At 36.2% G+C, this 24,094-nt stretch overlaps 1 protein-coding gene across 4 annotated transcripts in view; it reads left to right on the forward strand.

Moving 5' to 3' along the window:
- Positions 1-24,094, forward strand: part of TARBP1 (TAR (HIV-1) RNA binding protein 1) — a 92,653-nt gene that overhangs the window by 24,246 nt on the left and 44,313 nt on the right. For all 4 annotated transcript variants that reach the window (XR_002823476.1, XM_023728018.1, XM_023728019.1 and 1 more), the window contains exons 10-14: positions 7,051-7,192; positions 10,278-10,374; positions 11,342-11,514; positions 19,543-19,640; positions 23,118-23,279. Coding sequence is in view for 3 of the 4 variants with exons in the window: in XM_023728018.1 (XP_023583786.1) it covers positions 7,051-7,192; positions 10,278-10,374; positions 11,342-11,514; positions 19,543-19,640; positions 23,118-23,279 (672 nt within the window). In the remaining variant the exon portion in view is untranslated. The remainder of the gene's footprint in view (positions 1-7,050; positions 7,193-10,277; positions 10,375-11,341; positions 11,515-19,542; positions 19,641-23,117; positions 23,280-24,094) is intronic.

The following is a 24,094-nucleotide window of genomic DNA, read 5'->3' on the forward strand; positions in this document are numbered from 1 at the left end:
AGTCAACCATTCTTCATTTTTTTTTGTACTTGCCTTTACATATTTTCCAAACTGAAATGGTCTGAGTCTTAATCCTATATACTTGTTTTTAAATGATCACTTTTTATATTAAATATATTTTTTAAACTTTTTTATTTTTATACGAAGTATATTTTTATCCAGTGGACGTGTGCGCGCATGGATCCACCACTCATCTGTCAGTTTGTCATACTGTGGTGGCTTGCGTGTTGCTGTGGATGCTGGAAGCTATGCCACCAATATTTCAAATGCCAGCAGGGTCACCCATCGTGGACAGGTTTCAGGGGAGCTTCCAGACTAAGACAGACTAGGAAGAAGGACCTGACAATCTTCTTCTGAATCAATTGGCTAGTGAAAACCTTATGAATAGCAGCGGAACATTGTCTGATATAGTGCCAGAAGATGAGCCCCTCAAATTGGAAGGCACTCAAACTATGACTGGGTAAGAGCAGCCTCCACAAAGTAGAGTCACCCTTAATGACATGGAGTCAAGCGTTCAGGACCTTCATTTACTGATGTGACATGACTTAAAATGAGAGGAAACAGCTGCAAACATCCATTAATAATTGGAATGTGGAATATATGAAGCATAAATCTAGGAAAATTACAAGTTGTCAGAAAACAAATGGAAGACTTGAAGATCAGTATCCTAGGCATTAGTGAGCTGAAGTGGACTGGTATTGGCCATATTGAATTGGACAATCATATGGTCTTCTATGCCGGGAATGACAAATTGAAGAACGGCATCTCATTCATTCTCAAAAAGAACATTTTAAGATCTATCCCGAAGTACAGCACTGTCAGTCATAGGATAATATTCATATGCCTGCAAGGAAGACCAGTTAATGCGACTATTACTCAAATATACGCACCAACCACTAATGCCAAAGATGAAGAAATTGAAGATTTTACCAACTTCTGCAGTCTGAAATTGATGAAACATGCAGTCAAGATGCATTGATAATTATTGGTGATTGGAATGTGAAAGTTGAAAATGAAGGAGGAACAGTAGTTGGAAAATATGGCCTCGGTGGTAGAAATGACGCTGGAAATTGCATGATAGAATTTTGCAAGACCAACGACAAATTCATTGGAAATACCTTTTTTCAACAACATAAATGGCAGCTTTACTCGTGGACCTCACCAGATGGAATACACAGGAATTAAATTGACTACATCTGTGGAAAGAGACGATGGAGAAGCTCAATATCATCAGTCAGAGCAAGGATGGGGCCAGCTTCAGAACAGACCATTAGTTGCTCATATGCAAGTTCAAGTTGAAGCTGAAGAAAATTAAAACAAGTCCATGAGAGCCAAAGTACAACCTTGAGTATATCCCACCTGAATTTAGGGACCATCTAAAGAATAGATTTGATACACTGAACACTAATGACTGAAGACCAGACAAGTTGTGCAAAGACATCATACATGAAGAAAGAAAAAGATCATTAAAAAGACAGGAAAGAAAGAAAAGACTCAGATGGATGTTAGAAGACCCTGAAACTTACTTTTGAACGTAGAGTAGCTAAAGAAATGGTGAAGTAAAAGAGCTGAACAGAAAATTTCAAAGGGTGGCTTGAGAAGACAAAGTATTTTAATGACCTGTGCAAAGACCTGGAGTTAGAAAACCAAAGGAAAAGAACACACTCAGCCCTTCTCAAGCTGAAAGAACTGAAGAAAAACTTCAAGCCTCTAGTTGTAATATTGGAGGATTCTATGGGCAAAATATTGAAAAACACAGGAAGCATCAAAAGAAGATGGAAGGAATACACAGAGTCACTGTACCAAAAAGAATTGGTCAGTGTTCAACCATTTCAGCAGGTAGCATAAGATCAAGAACTGATGGTGTTGAAGGAAGAAGTTCAAGGTACACTGAAGGCATTGGCGAAAAACAAGACTCCAGGAACTGATAGAATACCAGTTGAGATGTTTCAACAAATGAATGCAATGCTGGAAGTGCTCACTCGTCTATGCCAAGAAATTTGGAAGACAGCTACCTGACCAATCAACTGGAAGAGATCTGTATTTGTGCCCATTACAAGAAAAGGTGATCCAACAGAATGTGGAAATTATCGAACAATATCATTAATATCACACACAAGTGAAATTTTGCTGAAGATAATTAAAAAACAGTTGCAGCATTTACATCGACAGGGAACTGCTAGAAATTCAAGCCAGATTCAGAAGAGGATGTGGAATGACGGATATCATTGCTGATGTTAGATGGATCTTGGCTTGTCACAGATTAAATTATGTCCCCCCAAAAATGTGTGTATCAATTTGGCTTAGTCGTGATTCCCAGTATGGTATGATTCTGTACCATTTTGTAACCTGATGTGATTACTTTATGTGTTGTAAACTCTATCACTGATGTAATAAAATGGATTAGCAGCAGTTGTACTGATGAGGTCTTCAAGATTAGATAGTGTCTTAAGCCAGACTCTTTTGAGAAATAAAAGAGAGAAGCGAGCAGAGAGACATGGGAACCCCATACCACCAAGAAAGCAGTGCCAGGAGCAGAGTGCGTCCTTTGGACCTGAGGTTCCTGTGCAGAAGAGCTCCCAGACCAAGGGAAGATTGATGACACGGACATTCCTCCAGAGCTGACAAAGAGAAAGCCTTCTCCTGGAGCTGATGCCGTGAATTTGGACTTGTAGCCTACTGGACTGTGAGAGGACAAACTACTCTTTGTTAAAGCCATCCACTTGTATTTCTGCTATAGCAGCATTAGAAGACTAAGACATGGCTGAAAGTAGAGAATACCAGAAAGATGTTTACCTGTGTTTTATTGACTGTGCAAAGACATTTGACTACGTCGGTAATAACAAATTATGGATAACATTGCGTAGAATGGGAATTCCAGAACAGTTACTCGCGCTCATGAGGTACCTGTACATACATAGACCAAGAGGCTGTCGTTCAGACTAAACAAAGGGATACTGGGTGGTTTAAAATCTGGAAAGTTGTAAATCAAGGTTGTATCACTTCACCGTACTTATTCAATCTGTATACAGAACAAATAATCCGAGAAGCTGGACTATATGAAGAATATGGTATCAGGATTGGAGGAACCTTCGATATGTAGATGGCACAACCTTTTTGCTGAAAGTGAAGAGAACTGGAAGAACTTATTGATGAAGATCAAAGACTACAACCTTCAGTATGGATTACACCTCAACACAAAGAAAACAAAAATCCTCACAACTTGACCAATAAACAACATCATGATAAACGGAGAAAAGACTAAAGTTGTCAAGGATTCATTTTACTTGGATCCACAATCAGTGCTTATGGAAGCAGCAGTCAGGAAAGCAAACAATGCATTGCATTGGGCAAATCTGCTGCAAAATACCTCTTTAAAGTGTTAAAAAGCCAAGATGTCATCTTGAGGACTAAGGTGGGCCTGACCCAAGCCATGTTATTTTCAGTCGCCTCATATGCTTGAGAAAACTGGACAGTGAATAAGGAAGACCAAAGAAGAATTGGTGTCTTTGAATTACGGTGTTGGCGAAGAATATTGAATATGCCATGAATTGCCAGAAGTAACAAATCTGTCTTGGAAGAATCACAGTCGGAATGCTCCTTGGAAGTAAGGATAGTGAGACTTTGTCTTATATACTTTGGACATGTTATTAGGAGGGAGCAGTCCCTGGAGAAGGCCATCGCGCTCGGTAAAGTAGAGGGTCAGTGAAAAAGAGGAAAACCATCAGAGAGACCTGGTGGCACGGTGGTGAAGAATTCGGCTGCTAAGCCAAAGATTGGCAGTTCGAATCTACCAGCCGCTCCTTGGAAACCCTATGGGGCAGTTCTACTCTGTCGTTTAGGGTCACTCTGAGTCCGAATCAACTCGACAGCGACAGTTTTGGTCAGTGAGATGGATTGACACAGTGGCTGCAGCAATGAACTCAAACACAGCAACAGTTGTGGGGATGGCACAGGACCGGGCATTGTTTTGTTCTGTTGTACATAGGGTTGCTATGAGTCTGAACAACCTAACAACAGCAACAATATTTTTTAACGGTTGAATTCAGGGAATGAAAGGACTGGGAGGACTTCTTTTACTCGGGCTGGAAAATTCTGTGTTCTAGGTGGATTACAGATTGTCAGGTTCTGCAGTCCAGGAGAAAGCAAGCCCTGTAGTACTCTCATCAGTACCTCATCTTTTGCCTTTGCTCCCTTTCCATTTCTCAGAAAGGAATTGAGGCAACTTTGAAACCACTGTCAATAACTGGTGCTGTTTTGCTATGACACTTTCTGACAAAGGCTGAACTGTTTATTCTGCCAGACACAGCCCAGCGGTGTTACTAAAACAGAGGTGCCCCCCCCTCCGCTTTATATAATATCACATATAGTAAAACAATAATGAACTCTTAGTAAATGTTTAACTGTTTTCTAGACGTTTTGTTAAGTTCTTCGTATTTATTTTCTCTTTTGGTTTTAATAACTCTTTGAGGTAGGTGCCTTCCCTGCATTTTACAGATTAAGAAACTGAGATTTAAAAACTAATTAACTTGCCCATCATCATTAGGTAGTAAATGGCAGAACCATGATTCTGACCCAGGTCTGTCTGAAACCAAACCCTGTGCTCTTAACGCACCTTCCAAAACATCATACCCATTTTGATTGCCAAGGAATGTCTGTATCTTTATTATTATGTGTGTTAATTCTAATTTTCTGGAGTTTTAAAATTTATATTGAATGATGTCTTTCATTACTTTTTCTTTGGAAGTTCTGTTTATTAAGAGAGATTTGTAAACTACCTAGTGACAGATACCTGTCGTCAAGCCCCTCTTAATTGTCAATATAGTATTTATAAATGTTCTTGGTGTTAATGTGCTTAAAAATCATTATATGCAACATAAACTCAGTTGATGTTTTTAAATTGTCTGGTGCGGGGGTGAGGGGGGTACTGAAGGAATGAAATATGATTAAAATGTTAATAAGTAATGTCATAAATAGGATCCCTGGTGACACAGTAATTAAGCACTCAGCTGCCAACTGAAATGTCAGCAGTTCTACCCCACCAGCTGCTGCACGGGAGAAAGATGTGGCAGTCTACTTCCATGAAGATGCCTTGGAAACCCTATGGGGCTGTTCTGCTCTGTTCTGTAGGGTCACTATGAGCGGAATCAACTCGATGGCAAAGGGTTTGATTGTCATAAATAAGATGATGATATTCTAGGTGAATTTTTTTTCTTCATACTTTTTCTGTGTTTTTAAAGCACTGAGCCTATGTTACTTTTACAGTCATAAATCAGTCCTTAAAAATCACTAGATATAGTATTATTTATACAACAGGATCACAATTATGTTTAAAAAAAAAAACAAAAACAGCATACGCATACACACAGAAATACTGACGAGGAGCTTCTAAAATGTCAGCAGTTTTTAAATCTTATTAGTTGCAGTGATTTTTTCTTTTTTCTATATTTTTGTATTATATACTGTATCATAATTTTAAAGTGGAAAAAATCTGTCTCATTAGAAGATGCTTGACAGCTGTGTTCAGCTTTATAGTTTTTCTGATAATTTGTATTAATTTAAATAGATTATATAACCGTATGGTATGCATAATTTTTAAAAAAGTGTTTTAATGTTCACTACCAAGCCTATTATTCTACTCCTTTCTCTATTTTTGTACTTTAAATTTTTTTTTAATATTTGTTTACACATATTTTCAATTTTATGAATTTAAAGAAGAATACAGGAATGATAGATTTTCTGAATCCTTGCATATCTGAAAACGCCTTTTCATTGGCTTTCCTAGGAATAAAATTTATAAGGTGGAACCTTTATTTCATAGAACTTTGTAGATGTGTTTTTTTTTTTTTTTCTCCCTTGAGCCATTTATGTTGAAGAGGAAAAGTCCGCTTTCTGTTCGTTTGCATCCTGTCTTTTTTATGTCTGTGATGTCTGTTGATCCTAAGTGTTGCTAGGATGTGTCTAGGTGGAGATCCTCTCTCTCTCTCTCTTTTTCTGTATGTGTGTGTGTCTATTTGTCTCATACATACAAACATGCACAGTTGCTGGTTTTTTAAAAATTTCTGATTACTGGTTATTGTAGAAAACTTGGAAAACAAACAAATAAAAACAATAAAGGAAATGTTATGGATTAAATCTTGTACCTATGAGGCATCAATTTTACAATCTTGACAGATTGTTTCCTTCAGTCATTCATCAATTTTTCCTTTGATCAAGTGATTTATTATTATTATTTTTGCCTCCTTATAAATGTAGTTTTAGATGACCTTAATGGGTATAAAAATATTTTTTAAAATTCTGACTTTTTAGAAAGACTCACTTATAAGCATTTCTTTCATATTTAAACTCATTTCTTGAATTTGCACGTTAAGAGATCTATAGCGAAAAGGAAATTGAGAATACATTTAGATTTTAAAACAAATTTTGCAGTTACATATGATCAAAGATTAATCATGAAATTCTATGACTTTTATTTTTGCAAATCTTTTAAAAGGTGTAATGGAGAAGAACTAGAACACTTACTCATTGAAATTAATATATTTTAATGTGTATATATGAGAATATAAACTTGTGAGGAGGGTAGGAATTTTACTTATAACTTGTTTTTCAAGTTTTGCGTTCCCAAAAATAGAGTTACTGTTTTAGTATATGAGCTGGAATGAATTTTAATTTAAGGTTGTAATTTGTTTTACACATGCGTTATTTTTCATAGAGATGTTCTTCAGAATACCTTTTCAAAATGTGCATTTTATATTAGGTCCTTTTAAAAAATCTTATCATCTAATGAAGTTTATAAATTTTTTGAGGGAGATTGGAAAACACGTGTGTGTGTGTGTACATGTATATATAAACATGCACACATATATATACATTGTCTATTTTTTCTGTCTGTCTGGAACTCAATCATGAGAACAAATGGTTTAGTGCTTTGCTGTATTCACTTATGTAAATTAAGTTTATTGTGGAAGAAAGAAAATTGGTTTAGGGAAATTAGATGCACTTTGTTCAGTTAGGTTTTTAAAATAAAGTAACAACTATTTTCTTTTCTAGCTCTGTGACTGGTTGCGTGTTAATGAAAGCTGTTTTAGGCAATCCTCAAATTGTAGCTCCATTGGACTTCATGAGACATCTTCTTTGAATGCTTATGTAAAGAACCTAGTTCAAGAGTATATTAAGTCACCTGCTTGGGAAAGTAAGTCTGAGATTATTTTTGTGGATTGATATAACCAAAATATTTACAAAGAATTTTAACTGTTTTTTCAGGTGAAGATTTAGGCCTAAGCAAATGCGTGCTGATATAACGTGAATAACAAAATGTAAAAAATACTGTTTCTTAACTTGTACCTTATGTGTTCCAGGACTTGAGCTTTTAAACTATATCATATGTATTAAAAAACCAATGAGTTGTCATAGTAGGAATTGGACGCAAATTTATTAATTCTGTAATTATTATTGGCTAGATCTTGCACATGTGTGTTGGGAGCCTCTGTAGTGGAAGTATGTGTAGGTAAATCTGTTCATCACTCTCACCTTAGCATTAGAATTTTGTAAATAGGAGAAGTGTGGATCGATTATTGCAAAGAATTTTAGCGAAAAATTATGTTTGAAAGGATGGTTTTGTGAGTTGTTTCTTTTTCACCAGATATTTTGCAAAATCAATATATTCACTTCTTTGGGAAAAAATGTGTAAAATAGCATGAGGGAAGAACTGTTAGTAAATTCATTAATTAGGATTCTTTTTTAGGTTTCTAATGCTTTCTTTTCATTAGAGTCATTAGTGACAAGTTGAGTGAATTGTATCTTTGAATTTAATGTGTCTTAAATTTGTCTCCAACCAAGTCATTTTCAACTGCTGCTTTCTGTAATCTGATCATGGAATAGGTCTTAAATGATCAGGTGTTATCCTTCCAGAATATATGAGTTTTTCTGTTCTTTCTTCAGGGAACAGTTCTCTTTTGTGTTCTGTGCTCTTTATTGTCTAGTAAATTTTCTATGCGGTTACTTGGAAGATTGTTTTGTTAGACCTATAAAAGTAAATAAATTTTAGTCCTTACTGAAAAAAACAGATTAAACTCCCTAAAGTATGTATAGAATGTATCTTATAATTTGGAGTATGTAACAGCATCAGATTTAACTAAATAGTCAAAATAGGATGACTTTATAGAATTTGTTCCTTAATATTTCTAGTATTTAAACTATTATGTTATTTAATATAATGTGCTGTTTTAAGTTAAGAAACTGATTTCAAGTGCAAGAGAGGCATTTGTGTGGTGTGTGTGTGCTTAATATTTGTGTTTGACTCTTGGTGCCCTTGCCTAAGTACCTTCATAAAATTTTAGTTTACTTATCAATTACAGGGCAGTTTTCAGAAAAAAGTAATAAATTTCAAAGAGAATGTTATTCAGCTTTAGTTTTTGAGCATAAAATGTATAATCCAAATTTGGTTTCATGTAAAGACTCATCAGTTAAAAATACCATTTTTAATTAATTTCTACATCTAAAGCAGCTTTTTCTTTGATTTTTGACATAGTACAGGAAGATTTTATATTACAGGTAGTTCCCGACTTACAACTATTACATAATTATGTAATACTTAATGCTTACAACTTACATATTCTAGTTACGATAAACCGCTTTTAAACGACTGTCCTTTTTTTTCTTTTTTTGTACATCTTATTATTAGTAATATGTCTCACATACAGTGTTGCAGCACATAATTTGCTGATGTTATCATTCTCATGCCAACCATCAAAGATAAATAAAAATCAGATTTAGAAAAATACTGACAATAAAAAGCACTAACAATGAAAACTAAAAAAAAAAAAAAAAAAGGTATTAGACTTATGTCAGAACCGACTTACGATGGAGCAGTGGGAACAGAACCTTATCCTAAGTTGGGGACCTGTATTTATTCAGCACATATATATCAAGTGTTTTCTAAGCGCCAGGCATTTGCGTTACAGAGACAGAGGAACCAACTCAACAGCATCTAACAACAATCTTCCAACACCTGTTCTAGGAACTTTACATATGTTATTTAATTTTTATAATGAGCCCAAAGAAAGTCATAGATGTTATCAGTTTAGCTTCATAGAGGATGAAACTAAAATCTCAGGGAGCTTAATTGACTTACCCAAGATCCCAGAGCTAATAAGTAGTGGGACTGGGGTTCAGATATAGGTCTGAGACACAAAAACCTATGTATGTATTACATTCTCTTTCTGGTTATGTTATAGGAAACTCATCTTGCAACTGAAGTTCTAGGATTGCCTTTCAAGTGGTCACCTTATATTTGCTTCCTCTACAGTCTCTTTTCTACGTTGTTCCTAGTGAAATCTTCTCAGAAATTAAATTTTAGTCTTATAAATACCCCCCACCACTTCTTCGTATATGTTCAGTTTAACCTTCAGTGGCTTTCCACTGTCTTTCAGATAAAGACAGAAATCCTTTACGTGGCCAACAAAGGTCTTCCTGATCTCTCCCCGACCTGTTTCTGTAGCCCCATCTTTGGCGACTCCCTCTCACTTTGTGTACCCTAGCCACACTGGCATTCTTCTGTTTCCTGGAGTATGGCATGTACTTTCCTGGCAAGGGACCTTTAACATGAGCTTCCTTATGTCTGGAATGTTCTTGTCTTCCTTCACCTAGCTCATTTCTCCTTAAGTAACTTTTCAAACTCTGCCTAATTATTTCTTCATGGAAATATTCCTTTACTCCCCAGAAGAGAACATGTCCTCCTAGTGTACACTCTACTAGCACTGTGTACTTCTCCTTCATTGTCCTTAAATCAAATAACCAAACCCATTGCTGTGGAGCTGATTCCGACCCATAGTGACCCTATAGGACAGAGTAAGGCTGCCCCATGGGGTTTCCAAGTAGCAGCTGGTGGATTTGAACTGATGACCTTTTGTTTAGCAGCCAAGCTCTTAACTACTGTGCCACCTAATTCTGCATTTCTTGGTATATTCTTTGTTCAATGCTTTTCTTTTCTACTTATTGTAAATTCCATTAACTTAGGAACCTTTGTGTTTCCAGCACCCAGGTTAGTGTCTGGAATGTAGCAGGCATGCAAAGATTTGTTTTTTTCATGTTGTGTTCATATTTAAGTATATATAATAATGAGCCATGCTGTAGAGTGTTCTGCTGTATTTCATCTCAGCTGTATTTCTCTAACAGTTTAATATTGATAAGGTATAACCACTAAGGTGTTTTTGATTTTGAAACATCATCTTTGGAGGATTTTATTAATGCCTTGCAAACCATAAATATTATTATAGGAGAAAACAGCTTTATGCCTGATTGGTTTGAAGCCAGGCTTGTTGCTATGATGGTCTTGCTGGCTGTGGATGTGGAAGAAATGAGGAATCAGTATAGGTAAGTGCTTCTAAACTTTGGGAAAAAAGCTTTTTTAAAAAATAAAAATGCTAATCAGATTTATGGTGTATATTCAGATTTTTAATGAATGGTATAGAGTATTAAGGGAGGGAACTAGAACATTGGCAATATATAAAGAAATGTTTTAAATTAACTACAAACTAATAGGAATAAGGGCGTATTAGTACTTTTAGATTGGTAAGTTAAATTGTTAAATTAGAAAAGGGAAAAAACAGCCATCTACAATAATCACTGATTATAATATTAGAAGAATGAGTTGTAAAATCCTAGCATAGGATTGGGTAATGAAATTAACTGGATTTGACCCCTTTGTCAAATGTGTAATTTAAAAAAAAAATTATGGTAATATAGATAAAACAATCACATATTTTGAGAATGTAAACAGATCAGTTCTCACTAGATTATAATTGTGGCAAAAAGCAGCTACATTTGATAGTATATTTGCATGATATACGGTTAATTTGATTTAAAATCTCTTTTCCAGATAAAGTTTTCGTGCTAAAGTTGGCTATATCAGTTTTTCATAAATCCTTAATTATGCTTCTTTGTATTTTTTTGTTTAATATGTCTCAATTCCTTGACTAGCATACTTTTTTTTGTATTATGGAAGCAGGTAGTAATAAGGCTTTCAACATTTTTTTTTTCCCAAATAAAATTGGATATAGGATTTCTTTCATACTTGTGCCTAGAGTTGAGTACGATACGTTCTTCCCTGTGTTTTCTTCTCTAGTGAATTGCTAACTCACTGGGAAGGCACAGGCTGAAAGATCAGTAAGAAGATTGGAGGAAAAGATCAATCCTGATTTGTGCTAGGTGTTTTGATCATCCTTAAGGGTAATTTTGTCTAACTGAATCACTTAGCTAGCCAATTCTATAAATTATAGATGCAAAATAATTTCTTTTTGCTTTTGAAATGCTTGATTTGGGCATGTCTTTTAATATCTAGTGAAAAGCGGAGAATACAGAATGTATTAAGGATATTCTTAGATCCTCTTCTGGATGCCCTTATGAAGTTTGGTACAAATGCCTACATACCTTTGCTGAAAACTGACAGATGCCTCCAGTTGCTGTTGACGTTATTGCATACTTGCTTGTTGAAAGGTTCCAGTACTCAAGATGGTGAGGATAAATAGTTTCTGTTGGTTTCTTGCTTGGTATATCATTGGTATTTAGAATGAGAGGAAATTTCTGACCTTATAAAATATAGAGAATACTTCATTCATTCAGCAGATATTTATTGAGTATCTGCTGGTGGTGGTGTTCGCTAAGGTGCTGGGGATAGAGTGGTTACACCTCATCCCTCATGGAATTGACATTCTAGTGGTTTGCTCTCATTGGTTAATAGAGATTTTAGAGTGTGATTTCATTTTTTTTTTTTTAATTTAAACTTTCTCATTGATTTCCAGACCATTGAAAATGATTTCTGTTTCCTATATGTTTAAGCAGGATCCATTTCTGTCACTGTGCTAGGTGTTGCAGAAAGTAAGCTTAAGCATGAAAATAGTGGTAATTTTTATAATTATCTTTAAATATGTTAACTCTCTGAAAATATTTTAAGTAGAAAATAATCATACAGAAAATATAGTGGTAGTAGATAGAAGCATTAAGCTATTTCCGCTCTCCTCAAACTAAGATATACATAAAACAGCAGTCTAATACTCAAGGGCATTACAGGTGATTCCCAAGCCTTTCTGACCAGTTTGCTTTGGAATTTTAGAAATTTGCTGTTTAAAAATTCTAGGAAAGCACTGGTGTTAGGTTAAACCTGAGAAAAATATTGATAAGGTTTGATTTTAATAAATGTTTATGAAATATTAAAGCTAGTTTCTGAGTCCTGGTATTTTTTTATTTTGGTAGCAGAACTAAATACTGTAAACAACAGCAAACTTTTGTCAGATCTTCAGCTCCTTAAAGACATAAATTTGGATGCATGTAACATTTCTTGATTGTTTTTTACTAGGCAGTATGCTCAGTGCTTTGAAGCACAGGACTGATTTAAAAATTATAGTATTTGATGCAAACAAAAGAATATGTGATAGTTATATATGTTATGATGTAAAATAATTAAACACCTGTGAACTCACCACCCATTCTGAGCACAAATATACCTGTTAGTCCTCAATCCCCTCCTTTGCCTCTCTCTTTTGATTTTTATCTTTATCAACTCCATGCACTTTAAAAAATGGTTTTATCATGTATATAGAAATTCTAAACCATATATTGTGTTTTTCTTTCTTTTAAGCTTTTTGGAAATGTTATCTTATTGTAAGCAGTCTTCTATAAATTTACTTTCCCACGTACTATTAATGTCCTTTCTCATAGTTCATTATTGTCCCTGTTGCATAGTCTTCCATTGTATGATGATACCACACTTTCTCCTATTGCTGGACATTTGGGCTATATTCCGTTTTTATTATTATGTACAGTACTACTGTGAAACCTTGAGTTTTCCTAGGAGTACTGTACATAATAGTAATAGTTAATGTCTTTTGGTACTTGTGTGAGTCTCTCCAGCGCAGTACCCAGGAATAAAATTGCTGGTCCCTAGGGTATGTGCATGTTCAGCTTTATATGATAATGCCAAATTGGTTTTCCAAGTAGTTGTATACACATTTTATGTTCTCACCTGCAGAATGTAAGAGTTCCCATTGCTCCTCATGAGTATATCTCTGTGTATATCTCTTTTTATATTCCTAAAGTACAAGGTAAGAGCCAAAGAAATTCCTATTCAATTCTGATAGCACTTGATTTCCATATAACTGGTAGTTTAATTAACTTAAAATAGATGTTAATCCTGAAGGGATTTCTTTGAAGTAGGAAGAGGAAAAAGAGTTATTTCCATTTTATAGATGAGTAAATACGCTAAGAATTAATTAACAGTACCAGAGTCAATGGACAAATTAATGGTGCAGTTTGAAATATCTAGGTATAATTGTTATGAGTAGGGGAAACTAAGCTCTAGCAGTATGCTACTCATTTGGGCAACTTTGACTTATTGTGCTTTTAAATTTTTTTTTAATAATTTTTTTTAATGTTTATTATGGAAATCTTTAAGTATACACAAAAATAGAGATAATACCATAATGAACACCAATGTACCCACCACCTAGCTTCGACCTTCTGTCATTCGTATGTCTTGTCGAGAGAGGACAACTACTGTGGAGTTCCCTCCTTGACTCCCTTTTCCCTTTCCCTTATTATTATTATTTTTTCTTCTTTTCGTCCTATCAAAGTTCAGAGTGGTACATGGGGAGAGAAGAAGTGAGATGAAGGAAATTCCTGTGGAGGGCATACGGGTAGATGCTTTTTTCCCTCCTCTTCCTCCATGTAAACTGTGGCAGTCACTGTGCTGATACTAAAGTTTCAGTTATGGTGTTAAGATGTTTAAGTTTTAATGGAGAGAGACAGTGGAAAACCTGTGGTCTTGGTGTTGGGGAATTTATTCGTTCAGCAAATACGTATTGACTATCTACTATACTGTGTTAAGCATTAGGATATAACCATGAAAAAGAAGATAAAAATCCTTGTCCTTGTTAAGATTACATTCTATTTTGAGAGACTGGGTTGGAGTAAGGAGCCCTAGTGATGCAGTGGTTAAGCACTCAGCTGCTAATCGAAAGGTTGGTGGTTTGAACCCACCAGCCACTCCACAGGAGAAAGATATGACAGTCTGTTTCTGTAAAGATTACAGCTTTGGAAACACTATGGGGTAGTTCTGCTGTGTCCTGTAGGGTCACAATGAGTTGGAGTCAACTTGACAGTAGTGGGTTTGGGTTGGAATGGGATGGGAAGAGAGAGAAAACAGTAAGTAAAATATATGGTAGTTCGGTAAGTGCTACGAGAAAAACAAGACAGGAAGCAGGACAGAGAGTGTTGGGGGTGTGCAGCATTGGGGGTTGAAGTTTTAATTAGGTTGAATAGGGAAGGCCTCCCTGTGAAGGTAATATTTAAGCAAAGACTTTAAAGGGTTGAGGCAGGAGCCATGCACGTATCCAGGAGAGGCCTTCCAGGAAGAGGGACTGACAGGTGAGGGCCTTCCTGTGAGTGCAGGCTGTTTGAGGAACAGTTAAGAGGCTGGTGAGGGGGACAGTGACAGAGATGAATTCTGAGTGGTAATGGGGAGAGGGTGACTGCTGTGTAGGGCTTTGTTGGCCTTTGCAAGGGCACTGGCTTTTATTGGGGGGTTTTGAGCTGAGGAGTGGTAAGGTCTGATCTCAGTTTTAAAAAGCTCACTCTGGCTGTGGTGTTGAAAATAAGCAGCACAGAGGAGCAAGGGCAAAAGCCAGAACCCAAGTCACTAGGCTTGTGCCAAGGTGCTGGTATGGGTGCCATGAGTTGTGTTAAGATTTTGGATGTATTTTGATGATAAAGCTGACAGGATTTCTTGTCGAGTTGGATGAGAGAGAGAAATCAGAAGTTACTTGATTTTTGGAGCAGATGGGCAGATAGAGTCTTCATTTACTGAGATAAGGAAGACTGGGGTTAGAAAAGGTTTTAAAGTGAAGATGAGGAGTTCAGTTAAGCTTGAGGTGTCCATTACTTATCCTAGTAGAGTTGTTGAGTAGATATTTGACTGTATGAGTCTGGAGTTCAGAGTAGTCTGGGCTAGAGATATAAATTTCACAGTCATTAGCATAAAGGTGGTGTTTAAAGCCATGAGACTAGACAATGTCACCAGGGTTTCAGCGGCAAAGATGGAGAGACACACACCACTGATCACACATCACAGCTGAGACAGATAGACCTGCGGAAGCCAAGAAAAACTAACATCCAAATCTTTACTATGTGTGCAGAGTTCTATGAGATGGGACGGTATGAGACACACAGGAATGGTGTGTGGTCATTTGCATGTGCACCATTATATAACTCTTCTCTCTGGACAAACCACAGGGACATTAGAGATTGGGAAGATTTGGCAAGATGAAGAGGAGCCAGCAAAGGACACTTAGAGGAATTTACAGTGACGGAAGAGAAAAATCAGGGGAATGTGATGTCCTAAAAGCCAGTGAAGAAAGTTTTTCCGGGAGGTGGAATGATAACTGTATCAATGCTGCTGATAGACTAAAATAAGGACTGAGAATTGACTATTGGATTTAGCAACATGGAAGCCAGTGGTGATCTTGACAGAGGCAATGTTGGGGCAGTGGTGGGGGCAACTCTTGGAGAGGAATGGTGGCATTGACTTTAGAGGGCTCTTTCAAGGCATTTTGTGTATGGGGAGCAGAGAAATGGGGCAGTTGCTGGTGGGGCAAGAGAAGCTTTGTTTCCTTATGATGGGAGAATATCAGTGTTTATGTGCTGATGGAAATGATTCAGTAGAGAGAAATTTTGAAGATGTAGGAGAGAAAGAGGGGAGATTTTCTGAGTAGTGTCCAAGAGAGTTGAGAATGCATGAGACCCAGGGCATATGTGGAGGGGTTGGTCTTAGATAGGAGCATCGATAGAAAGGCAAGTGCAGGGAGGTGGGTAGATGGTAGATGGGTAGATGTCAAAGTTCTATTCTAATAGTAAAGAAGGAAGAGAGTGAGGATGGTGGATGAAGATAGCTTTTTGACCAATTTTGGTACCACTTCACTTGGGGTTGAATTATTTCTATCAACTACATGAGGCATAGAGTAGGAAAAAACTATAAACACCATCCTGGTTCAATCTTCAATTACAGACATTGTGTATATTGTTGTAATAGGATGTTAAATTTAGAGATGTGGCAATGATGGGGGCTTTGAGTTGAGAGTGAAATAGAGGTTCTTCTGTATTTTGGTAATTAAAAGGAACTACCATGATAGTGATAATAATGTTGGAAGTGACAGCAATGTCTTTTTTTTTTCTTCATGTCACTTTGTTCTCTGTTCCCCAGGCCTAAACCTTTGCAATCTTAAATTTCTTTTGATCTGATGGGAAAGAATGTATCTGAGAAAAAGTAAATACTTCTTTATGCTATTGATATAAATTTGAGATTTAAGTAGGCGAGTATTAGATATATATAGGAGAAAGAAAAAGCAGAGTAGTATGAAATATAGAAAAGAGTAGTAGTCTGTCCTTATAGTCATTAGTTATAGTTTTAATATTTTAGTAGAAAATTTTCTTTACAACCATTTCTGGTGGCTTCTTGACCTGATAAATGACTCATCAGATACTCCAGAAGTCATATAGTGTTGCTTTCTTTATAATAGGTAATGAGAGATTTTAAAATTAATGCTCTTACTTTTAATAGAATATGTAATCTGTTGAAATATGAACATTTCTCAGAGTGATAAATAAAGCATTTTTTGAAGTGTCTGTTCAAATTTTTTCCTATTTTTAAATTGCATTGTTTTCTTGTATTTTGGTAGTTCTTTGTATAATCTGGGTACAAGTCCTTTGTTGAATATGTGATTTGCAAATATTTTCTGCCAGTCTGTAGCTTGTCTTTTTAATTTCCTAACAGTGTCTTTTGCAGAGCAAAGGCTTTAATTTTGATGAAGTACAGTTTATCATTTTTTTGTCCTGTGGATTGTTTTTGACATCATGTCTAAGAACTCTTTGCCTTAACCCCAGATTATGTAGGATTTTCTCCTGTGTTTTCCTTGAAAAGTTTTGGTTTTTATTTTATTTTTGGATTTACAATCCATTTTGAGTTGATTTTTTTAAGGTGTAAGGTTTAAGTTAAGGTTCATTTTCCTGCCTGTGGAGGTACAGTTGCTCCAGCACCATTTGTTGAAGGGACCTGATAGTAATTAATGTAGCCATTCTGCTTTCTTTTGGTTAGTGTTTCCATGGTGTATTTTTTTCTGTTGTTTTTTTTTCTTTTAACCTATTTAGATCATTGTATTTGAAGTGATTTCTTATAGACAGCATATAGTTGGTTCATAATTTTTATCTCTTCTGACACCCTCTGTCTTTTAACTGGTATAGACCACTTATATTTAATGTAATTTATATGTTTGGATTTAGGTCAGCCATTTATTATTTGTATTCTTTTTGTTTTCTGTTTTTCATTTCTCTATTTCCCCTCTTTTGGGCAATTTGAACATTATTTAGTATTCCATTTTTAATTTATCTATTGTGTTTTTGACTACATGTCTTTGTATGGTTTTTTTTATGGATTACAATACATATACTTACTTTCTCACAGTGTGCTTAGTATTGATATCTTACCACTTGAAGTGGAATACAGAAACCTTACTGCATTATGGGTCCTTTTGCCTACCCCCCAATATGTTATAATTGTCTTATGAAAACCCTACCAGACAGTGTTGCAAGTTTCACTTTCAACTGTCAAACAAATTTTAAAGAACTCAAGAGAAGTATCTATTACATTTACCCAGGTATTTATAGTTTCTGTTGTTCTTCTTTCATTCTTAATGTTCTAATTTCCCAACGGTATGCTTTAGCAATTTGTTTAAAGCAGGTTTGTTTACAATGAGTTCTCTTAGTTTTTTTCATCTGAGAATGTCTTTATTTCTCCTTCATTTCTGGGGGGTATTTTCACTCGATATAGAATTCTGGGTTGATGTATTTTTTTCTCTCAGCACTTTAAAAATGTTCTTTCACTTGCTTCTGGCCTGTATGGTTTCTGATGAGAACTCCACAGTCATTCAGATTGCTCTTCCCCTATAAATAATGCTTTGTTTTTCTCTTCTTTCAAGATTTTTTTCTTTGTCTTTAGTTTGAATATTATGTGTCTGGGCATGAATTCTTTGGCCTTATCCTTTTTGGGGTTCCCTGAACTTCTTGAATCTATAGGTTTATACCAAATTTGGAAAGTTTTCAGCCATTTTTTATTAAAGTATTTTTTCAGCACTGCGGTTGTTTTCATCTCCTTCTGGGACTCTGATGGCATGAGTGTTAGATCTTCTGTTGTCTCTGAGGCTCTGTTTTTTTTTTTTTTTAATTATTTTTCTCTCTTGTTCAGATTGCATAATGTTTGGGGGGATCTATCTTCAGGTTCACTCTTTCCTCTTTCATCTCCTTTCTGTTATCCAGTGTTTTGTTTTTGTTTTTGTTTTTTTTTAAATTTCAGTTATTGTACTTTTCAGTTACAAAATTTCCAGTTGGTTCTTCTGTATAACTTCTGTTTCTTTGCTGATACTTTCTGTTACTTCATTTGTTTCAAGAGTGTTCTTGATTGCTTGTTGGAACATTTTTTATAATAGCTGCTTTAAAGTCTTTTTAGATTGTTCTGTGTCTTGGCTTGTCATCTGTTGTCTTTTCCTGTGTGAGCTGAGATTTTCCTGGTTTTTTGTATGCCAAGTAATTTTGGATTGTATCTTAGCTATTTTGAATATTATCTTATGAGACGCTGGATCTTGTTTAATTCTATGGAGAATGTTGATATTATTATTTAGCAGGCAAGTGACCTGGTTACATTCATTCCTCAAATTCCAATCCAGTTTCTGTGGGTGTTGGTACCACTGTCAGGTTCGTTCTCAAATCCTTTGTCATGCTATTTGGATCTGTCCCACCTGTGTTTCCTCCAGTGGACATTCTGGGACCTGAGCAGTGGTCTCCTTGTTAGTTCAGTTCTGAAAGTCTTTGATATGTTATTTAGTATGAGATTCATGCATGTACACTTTAGTGGTGACGTGGTGGGTGGTAAACCAAGGAGTTCATATACAAATATCTGCAGCTGTTTTTTTGAGCTCCTCCTTCTCCTCAGTACTCACTGTCTGCTTCCCTGTGGCTCTCCTTTTAGATCCTCTGGTCAGAAAGTTGAGGTTTTGGTTACCCATTCTGCTGCCCAGTTTTGTGACTCCTCTTGCATCTGGTTCCAATCTGCAGGAGGATCAGAGGGAATAAAATTAGTAAGCCCGTCGCTGTTCAGTGTTACTTCATATTCTGATCTTCCTTGAATCTGCCTGTTTCCTTTCAGAGTTCTCGAATAGCTTCTCTATGCCTTCAGTCCAGGTATTATAGTTGTATTCAGTGAGAGAGGGTGGTATGTCCCTGTTCCATCTTACCCAGAAGCAGAGCTTTCAAATTATATTTAGGAAGAGTAATTATGGATTCCCCCACAGTATTAATGATTACTATATTTTTGGAATCCTTTATTGGTAAGTGATTCCCCCAAGTACTTAACATAGTTGTATTTTTATTAGGCTATCTTGTGTGTTGTACCAAAGAGCTTATTTCTATCATTTTTAGTTACATACTTTTCTTTCCATACAGATGAAGTGTTTACACTTCTTCAGAATTTTGTTATGTCTACTACGGAGAGCATTTCTGAATTTATTCTCAGGAGACTTACTATGAATGAGCTAAGTAGTGTAAGTATTCATTGGAATAACTTTTCATTCATTCTTTTCACCAATATTTGAGTTATTACTGAATTAGCAGGCACTGTTTTAAGTTGAAAAGAAAAATTATTTTAGTGTGTTACTTTTTTCAAGAAGCAGCCTTAGGAAGCAGAAAAAGCATAGGCTTTGGCGTCATGGAACCTAGGTTCCAATTCTATCTATTTATTAACTGTGACATTAGACAAGTCAATTAGCTTTTCTGAGCCTCAGTTTCCTCATCTGCAAAATGGAGATAATAGTGTCTCTTCCTGGGTTTGAAGTGTTTATTTGAAGTATTTAGCATGCTCAGTGTACTTTTGGGCCCCATATACAGTGATTCTGATTTGGTAAGTTTGAGATGAGGCTTAGGTATCAATATATATATTTTAAAGCTCTGTAAGTGATTCTGAAATGCAATCAGGGTTGAGAACAATAGGTCTGAGGTATAGAGAATGCTCTGTGAGTGCAGCCATCCTACCCCCTCTACTACTCACCACATAATTTGTCCTTTCCAAGACATCCAAGAAAAGTTAATAAAGTCTTCCCCTTTTTTCATAACTATTTTGAAACACCAGTTCTTAAAGAAATGTCTGTTATTCTTCAATTTTTTTTTTCTGTTGAAATCTCTAGGGACAAATGTTGAAGCAATTAGAATGATTACATTGTCAATAAAATGAGAAAATATATTTTAGAACTTTTATTAACCCAGTTAAGTACATTCGTTTGATAGCTAGTAAGCCGGTATGGAAATCTAAAAAGAGGTTTTATACTGAAAGACTTCAGGTGTTATCATAGAGAGGCAAGGAAATTAAAAAAAAAAAAAAAAAAAAAACCCGCTGAGGTCGGAAGTGTTTATCTTTAGTTTCCTTACTTCTTATCAAGGAATTGTTAATATTAGTTTTGGTACACCTAGTTGTCAAGAAGACATTTAATAAAGAAGTAACAGTTTTTGTTTATGCTTTTGCTCCAGTATCACTTCATCATCATTATTAATTTTACCTTTATTATTATGTAAATTTTCAAACATACATAAAAGAAATATAATGAGCCCCCATGTACCCATCATATAACAAATATTTTTGTTTGTTTCGAATTTGAGGCTACAAATAAGAAAGGGAAAGCTTGGTGTTTTGTATAAACATTTGTAAAAGTAAACTCAATATATGATAGTTTTATTTTGGAAAATGCACTGTTTTTAATAAATTAATTAGTAGAATACCCAATTAAGTACCTTTGTTTGATAGTTTAACTCTAGTTAAAATCTCTTTCTGTACTTCCCCTCATGTCAATGCTCTCTAGAGGAAAAGAAAAGCCCTGATTTGTAGCACCTGTTTCCATGGCTGACTTCAAGCTACTAACACAGACACTGAGTTGGAAAGAATACCAACAGTCGGCTTTGCAGTGCAGGCTGGCTCCAGCATATCGCTGTCTCTCCTCTCACTTCACGGAAGAAATAGTAGCCATCATGCTGGAATGTGCTTGATTTCTAACTATCAAATGTATAAACTCACCCTGTTCACTCACCCACACCTGAATCCGTTCTCCTTCTCTTCCCTGTTAACAATAGATTAAGGCAATCTGGATTTGAGCCTCTTCCATGTCAAGAACTTTTTGATTATCCTCTCTGTTGTATATCCAATCTTTCCTTTTCTACTGGATTATTTTCATGAGCATTTAAACCTGTTTAAAGAGTCTCTCATCTTAAAAGAACACTCTCTCAATTCCATGTTTCCTGTAGCACTCCATTTCCTTCTCTGAAGCTAGTCTATGGAGCCCTGGTGGCCTAGTGATTAAGAGCTTGACTGCTAACCAAAAGGTTGGCAGGTTTAATCTACCAACCACTCCTTGGAAACTCTATAGAGCAGTTCTGTTCTGTCCTATAGTATTGCTATCTGTAAACAGTTTCCTCAACCCTGTTTTTAATCTGGCTTCTACCTCCATCATGACACACAAGTTGCTCTCTCTAAAAAGTTGTCAGTGGCTCCTCTGTCATCAACCCAGTGGATACCTTGGGACCTTGTTTTTCTTCACTCCTTGGCCGCATTGGACACTGCCGATCATGTCCTCCTTGAAAGACTACCTCTCCTTAGCTTCACTGTAGGGTCGCTATGAGTTGGAATTGACTTAATGGCAAGGGGTTTGGTTTTTTTTTGGTTTTTAACTCCTATGACATCATCTTCTCCTGGTTTTTCTCCCATCTCTCTGGCCATTACCTCCATTTCTCCTTTGAATGTTCATTCTGTAGTCTCTAGCCTTTAAAGTTGGAGCTTTTCCAGACTTGGCATGCGCCCCTTCTCTTCCCATTCCCTTCCCTAGCTGTGTCTAGGTGATCTCATCCACATCCGTAGGATAGCTTAAGTTATGCCAGTGACTTTCACATTTCTCTCTCCACCTCTGACCTGTCTTCTGAGCTTCAAACCCGTTCATCCAATTTCTATTTGATAACTGGAGTTAAATTTCTCACATTTACCTCAAAATTACCCTATTCAAAACTGAACTATTTATCATTAATTCTGTAAACAGGTTCTCTGGGTTCTCCTCCAGGTTGTCCTTCTTAGTGAATGTATCATCCAACCAGTTTCTCAAGCCAAGAACTCCTGGCACCTTTATCTGTCACTCTTACCCCCTATGTTCAATCTATCACCAAACCCTGTAATTTTTACCTTATAGCCACATTACATCCTAGCACCTTGCAGAGTGCCTGGCATATAGTGACTGCTGAGTGAAAACTGATTAAATTAATGAATTAAGTGTTTTCTGTCTGCCATAAGGAGGCATCTTACTATAAAACCAAAAGCCAAACCAATTGCCATTGAGAACAACACTTAATGCCAGTTACTGGGCTAAAGATTTAACATACTTTCTCAACTCTTTTGAACACATTATAATGGGTACTATTCCTGTTTTATGGATAAGGAATCTGAGGCCTGAAGGGGATAGTAACTTGCCCTGGGTCACAGAGCTGGTGAGTGATAGAGCTGAATTGAACTTGTCTCTCCCCCTTACTAACTGTGAGACTTTGGGCAAGTTATTTAACCTCTCTGAAACTTAGTCTCCTTATTAGGAGAGTGGGACCATAAACTTCCTTGTGAGAGTTGAATGTTGTAAACAAAGAAGAAGTGATAATTGCTGTAGTTGTTATTATTTATAAAGTGCTAGCAGTGGGATCCAAGAATTAGTAGAACATGATTCTGCCTGCCGGGGTCTCACAGTCTAGGTGGAAGACAGAGGAGTAAATTATGATAAGTGCTATAACTGTACTGAATGTAAAGTCATTGTGTAAGCCATGAGAAGGATACCCGTAGCTCTGCATGGGGTAATTATAGAAGGCTTCTTGGAGGAAATGACTTTTTATCTCATAAATACCCTGTTTTAGTACTTTAACTTGTCTCTTGCCTCAACCCTTAATAGCTTTGTGAAAATCATGTACCCTGCTTATACCGTTAAATATTTTAATGTTTGTCTTAGGTTTCAGATCTGGATCGTTGCCATTTATACCTGATGGTATTAACTGAGCTTATAAATGTCAATCTGAAGATTGAGTGGAAAAGGGGTAACCCCATTTGGAGAGTGATTTCTCCTTTGAAAAATGCATCCATTCGGCATCTTCAAGAGACGAGCACTGGGCAGGTAATCAGCCTGGACTCAAGCTTTTGTGGTTTTTTGAGTAAGCCTTGCATGGCATACATGTTAAGTTGTTATACAATATTTTGATATTATAAAAAACATTTGCTAAAATTTGATTTTTAAAATAATACCCTTTGGTGATAAGATTTGATCAGGATTGGGAATCCTCTCATAGTATTAAATATATAACAGTTGTGGTGACTTCAATCTCAAAATCATTTAGATACAGGTAATTGACTTATACTGGGTTTTTTGCCATGTACCAGTAAGGGATACAGTCACTTTAATGTGACTAAATTCATCAGACTTGTATCCAGAGCCCTCTGTACTTTACTTCTACGTAATTTTCTAGCCCAGTCCTCCACTCCTCACCTCCTTCCCATACTGCTGCCCAGCCACAGTCATGCCAGACTGCCACAGGTCGCAAGTACATCTCAGTCTGGTCCCTGCATGAAGAATACCCTCCTTTCCAATATGCATTTGTCAGTGTCTGGGCCAACTCTAATCACATTTTCTCTTACGGGCCTCCTCTTTTCCTGTTGCTCTTCATGCCTCTGTTAGAGTGTTTATTTCTGTCCTGTTTGTTTTTGGAGTACTTTATGTGAATATGTCTTCTCCATTAGCTTTTAGCACCTGGAGGCATTTCTTAAACATAATGCAATGAGGCGTAGTGGTTAAGAGCACAGGCTTCAGAGTTAGACTTCTTAGGTTTGAATCCTGGATTTACTATTGCTAACCATGTGGCCTTGGGGGAAATTACTTGCCTCTCTGTGCCTCATTTACCACATTTGCAACTGGGAAGTATAGGGTTGAGTGAG

The sequence above is a fragment of the Trichechus manatus genome, unplaced genomic scaffold (genome assembly GCF_000243295.1).
Source record: "Trichechus manatus latirostris isolate Lorelei unplaced genomic scaffold, TriManLat1.0 scaffold00021, whole genome shotgun sequence".
Taxonomy (NCBI): domain Eukaryota; kingdom Metazoa; phylum Chordata; class Mammalia; order Sirenia; family Trichechidae; genus Trichechus; species Trichechus manatus.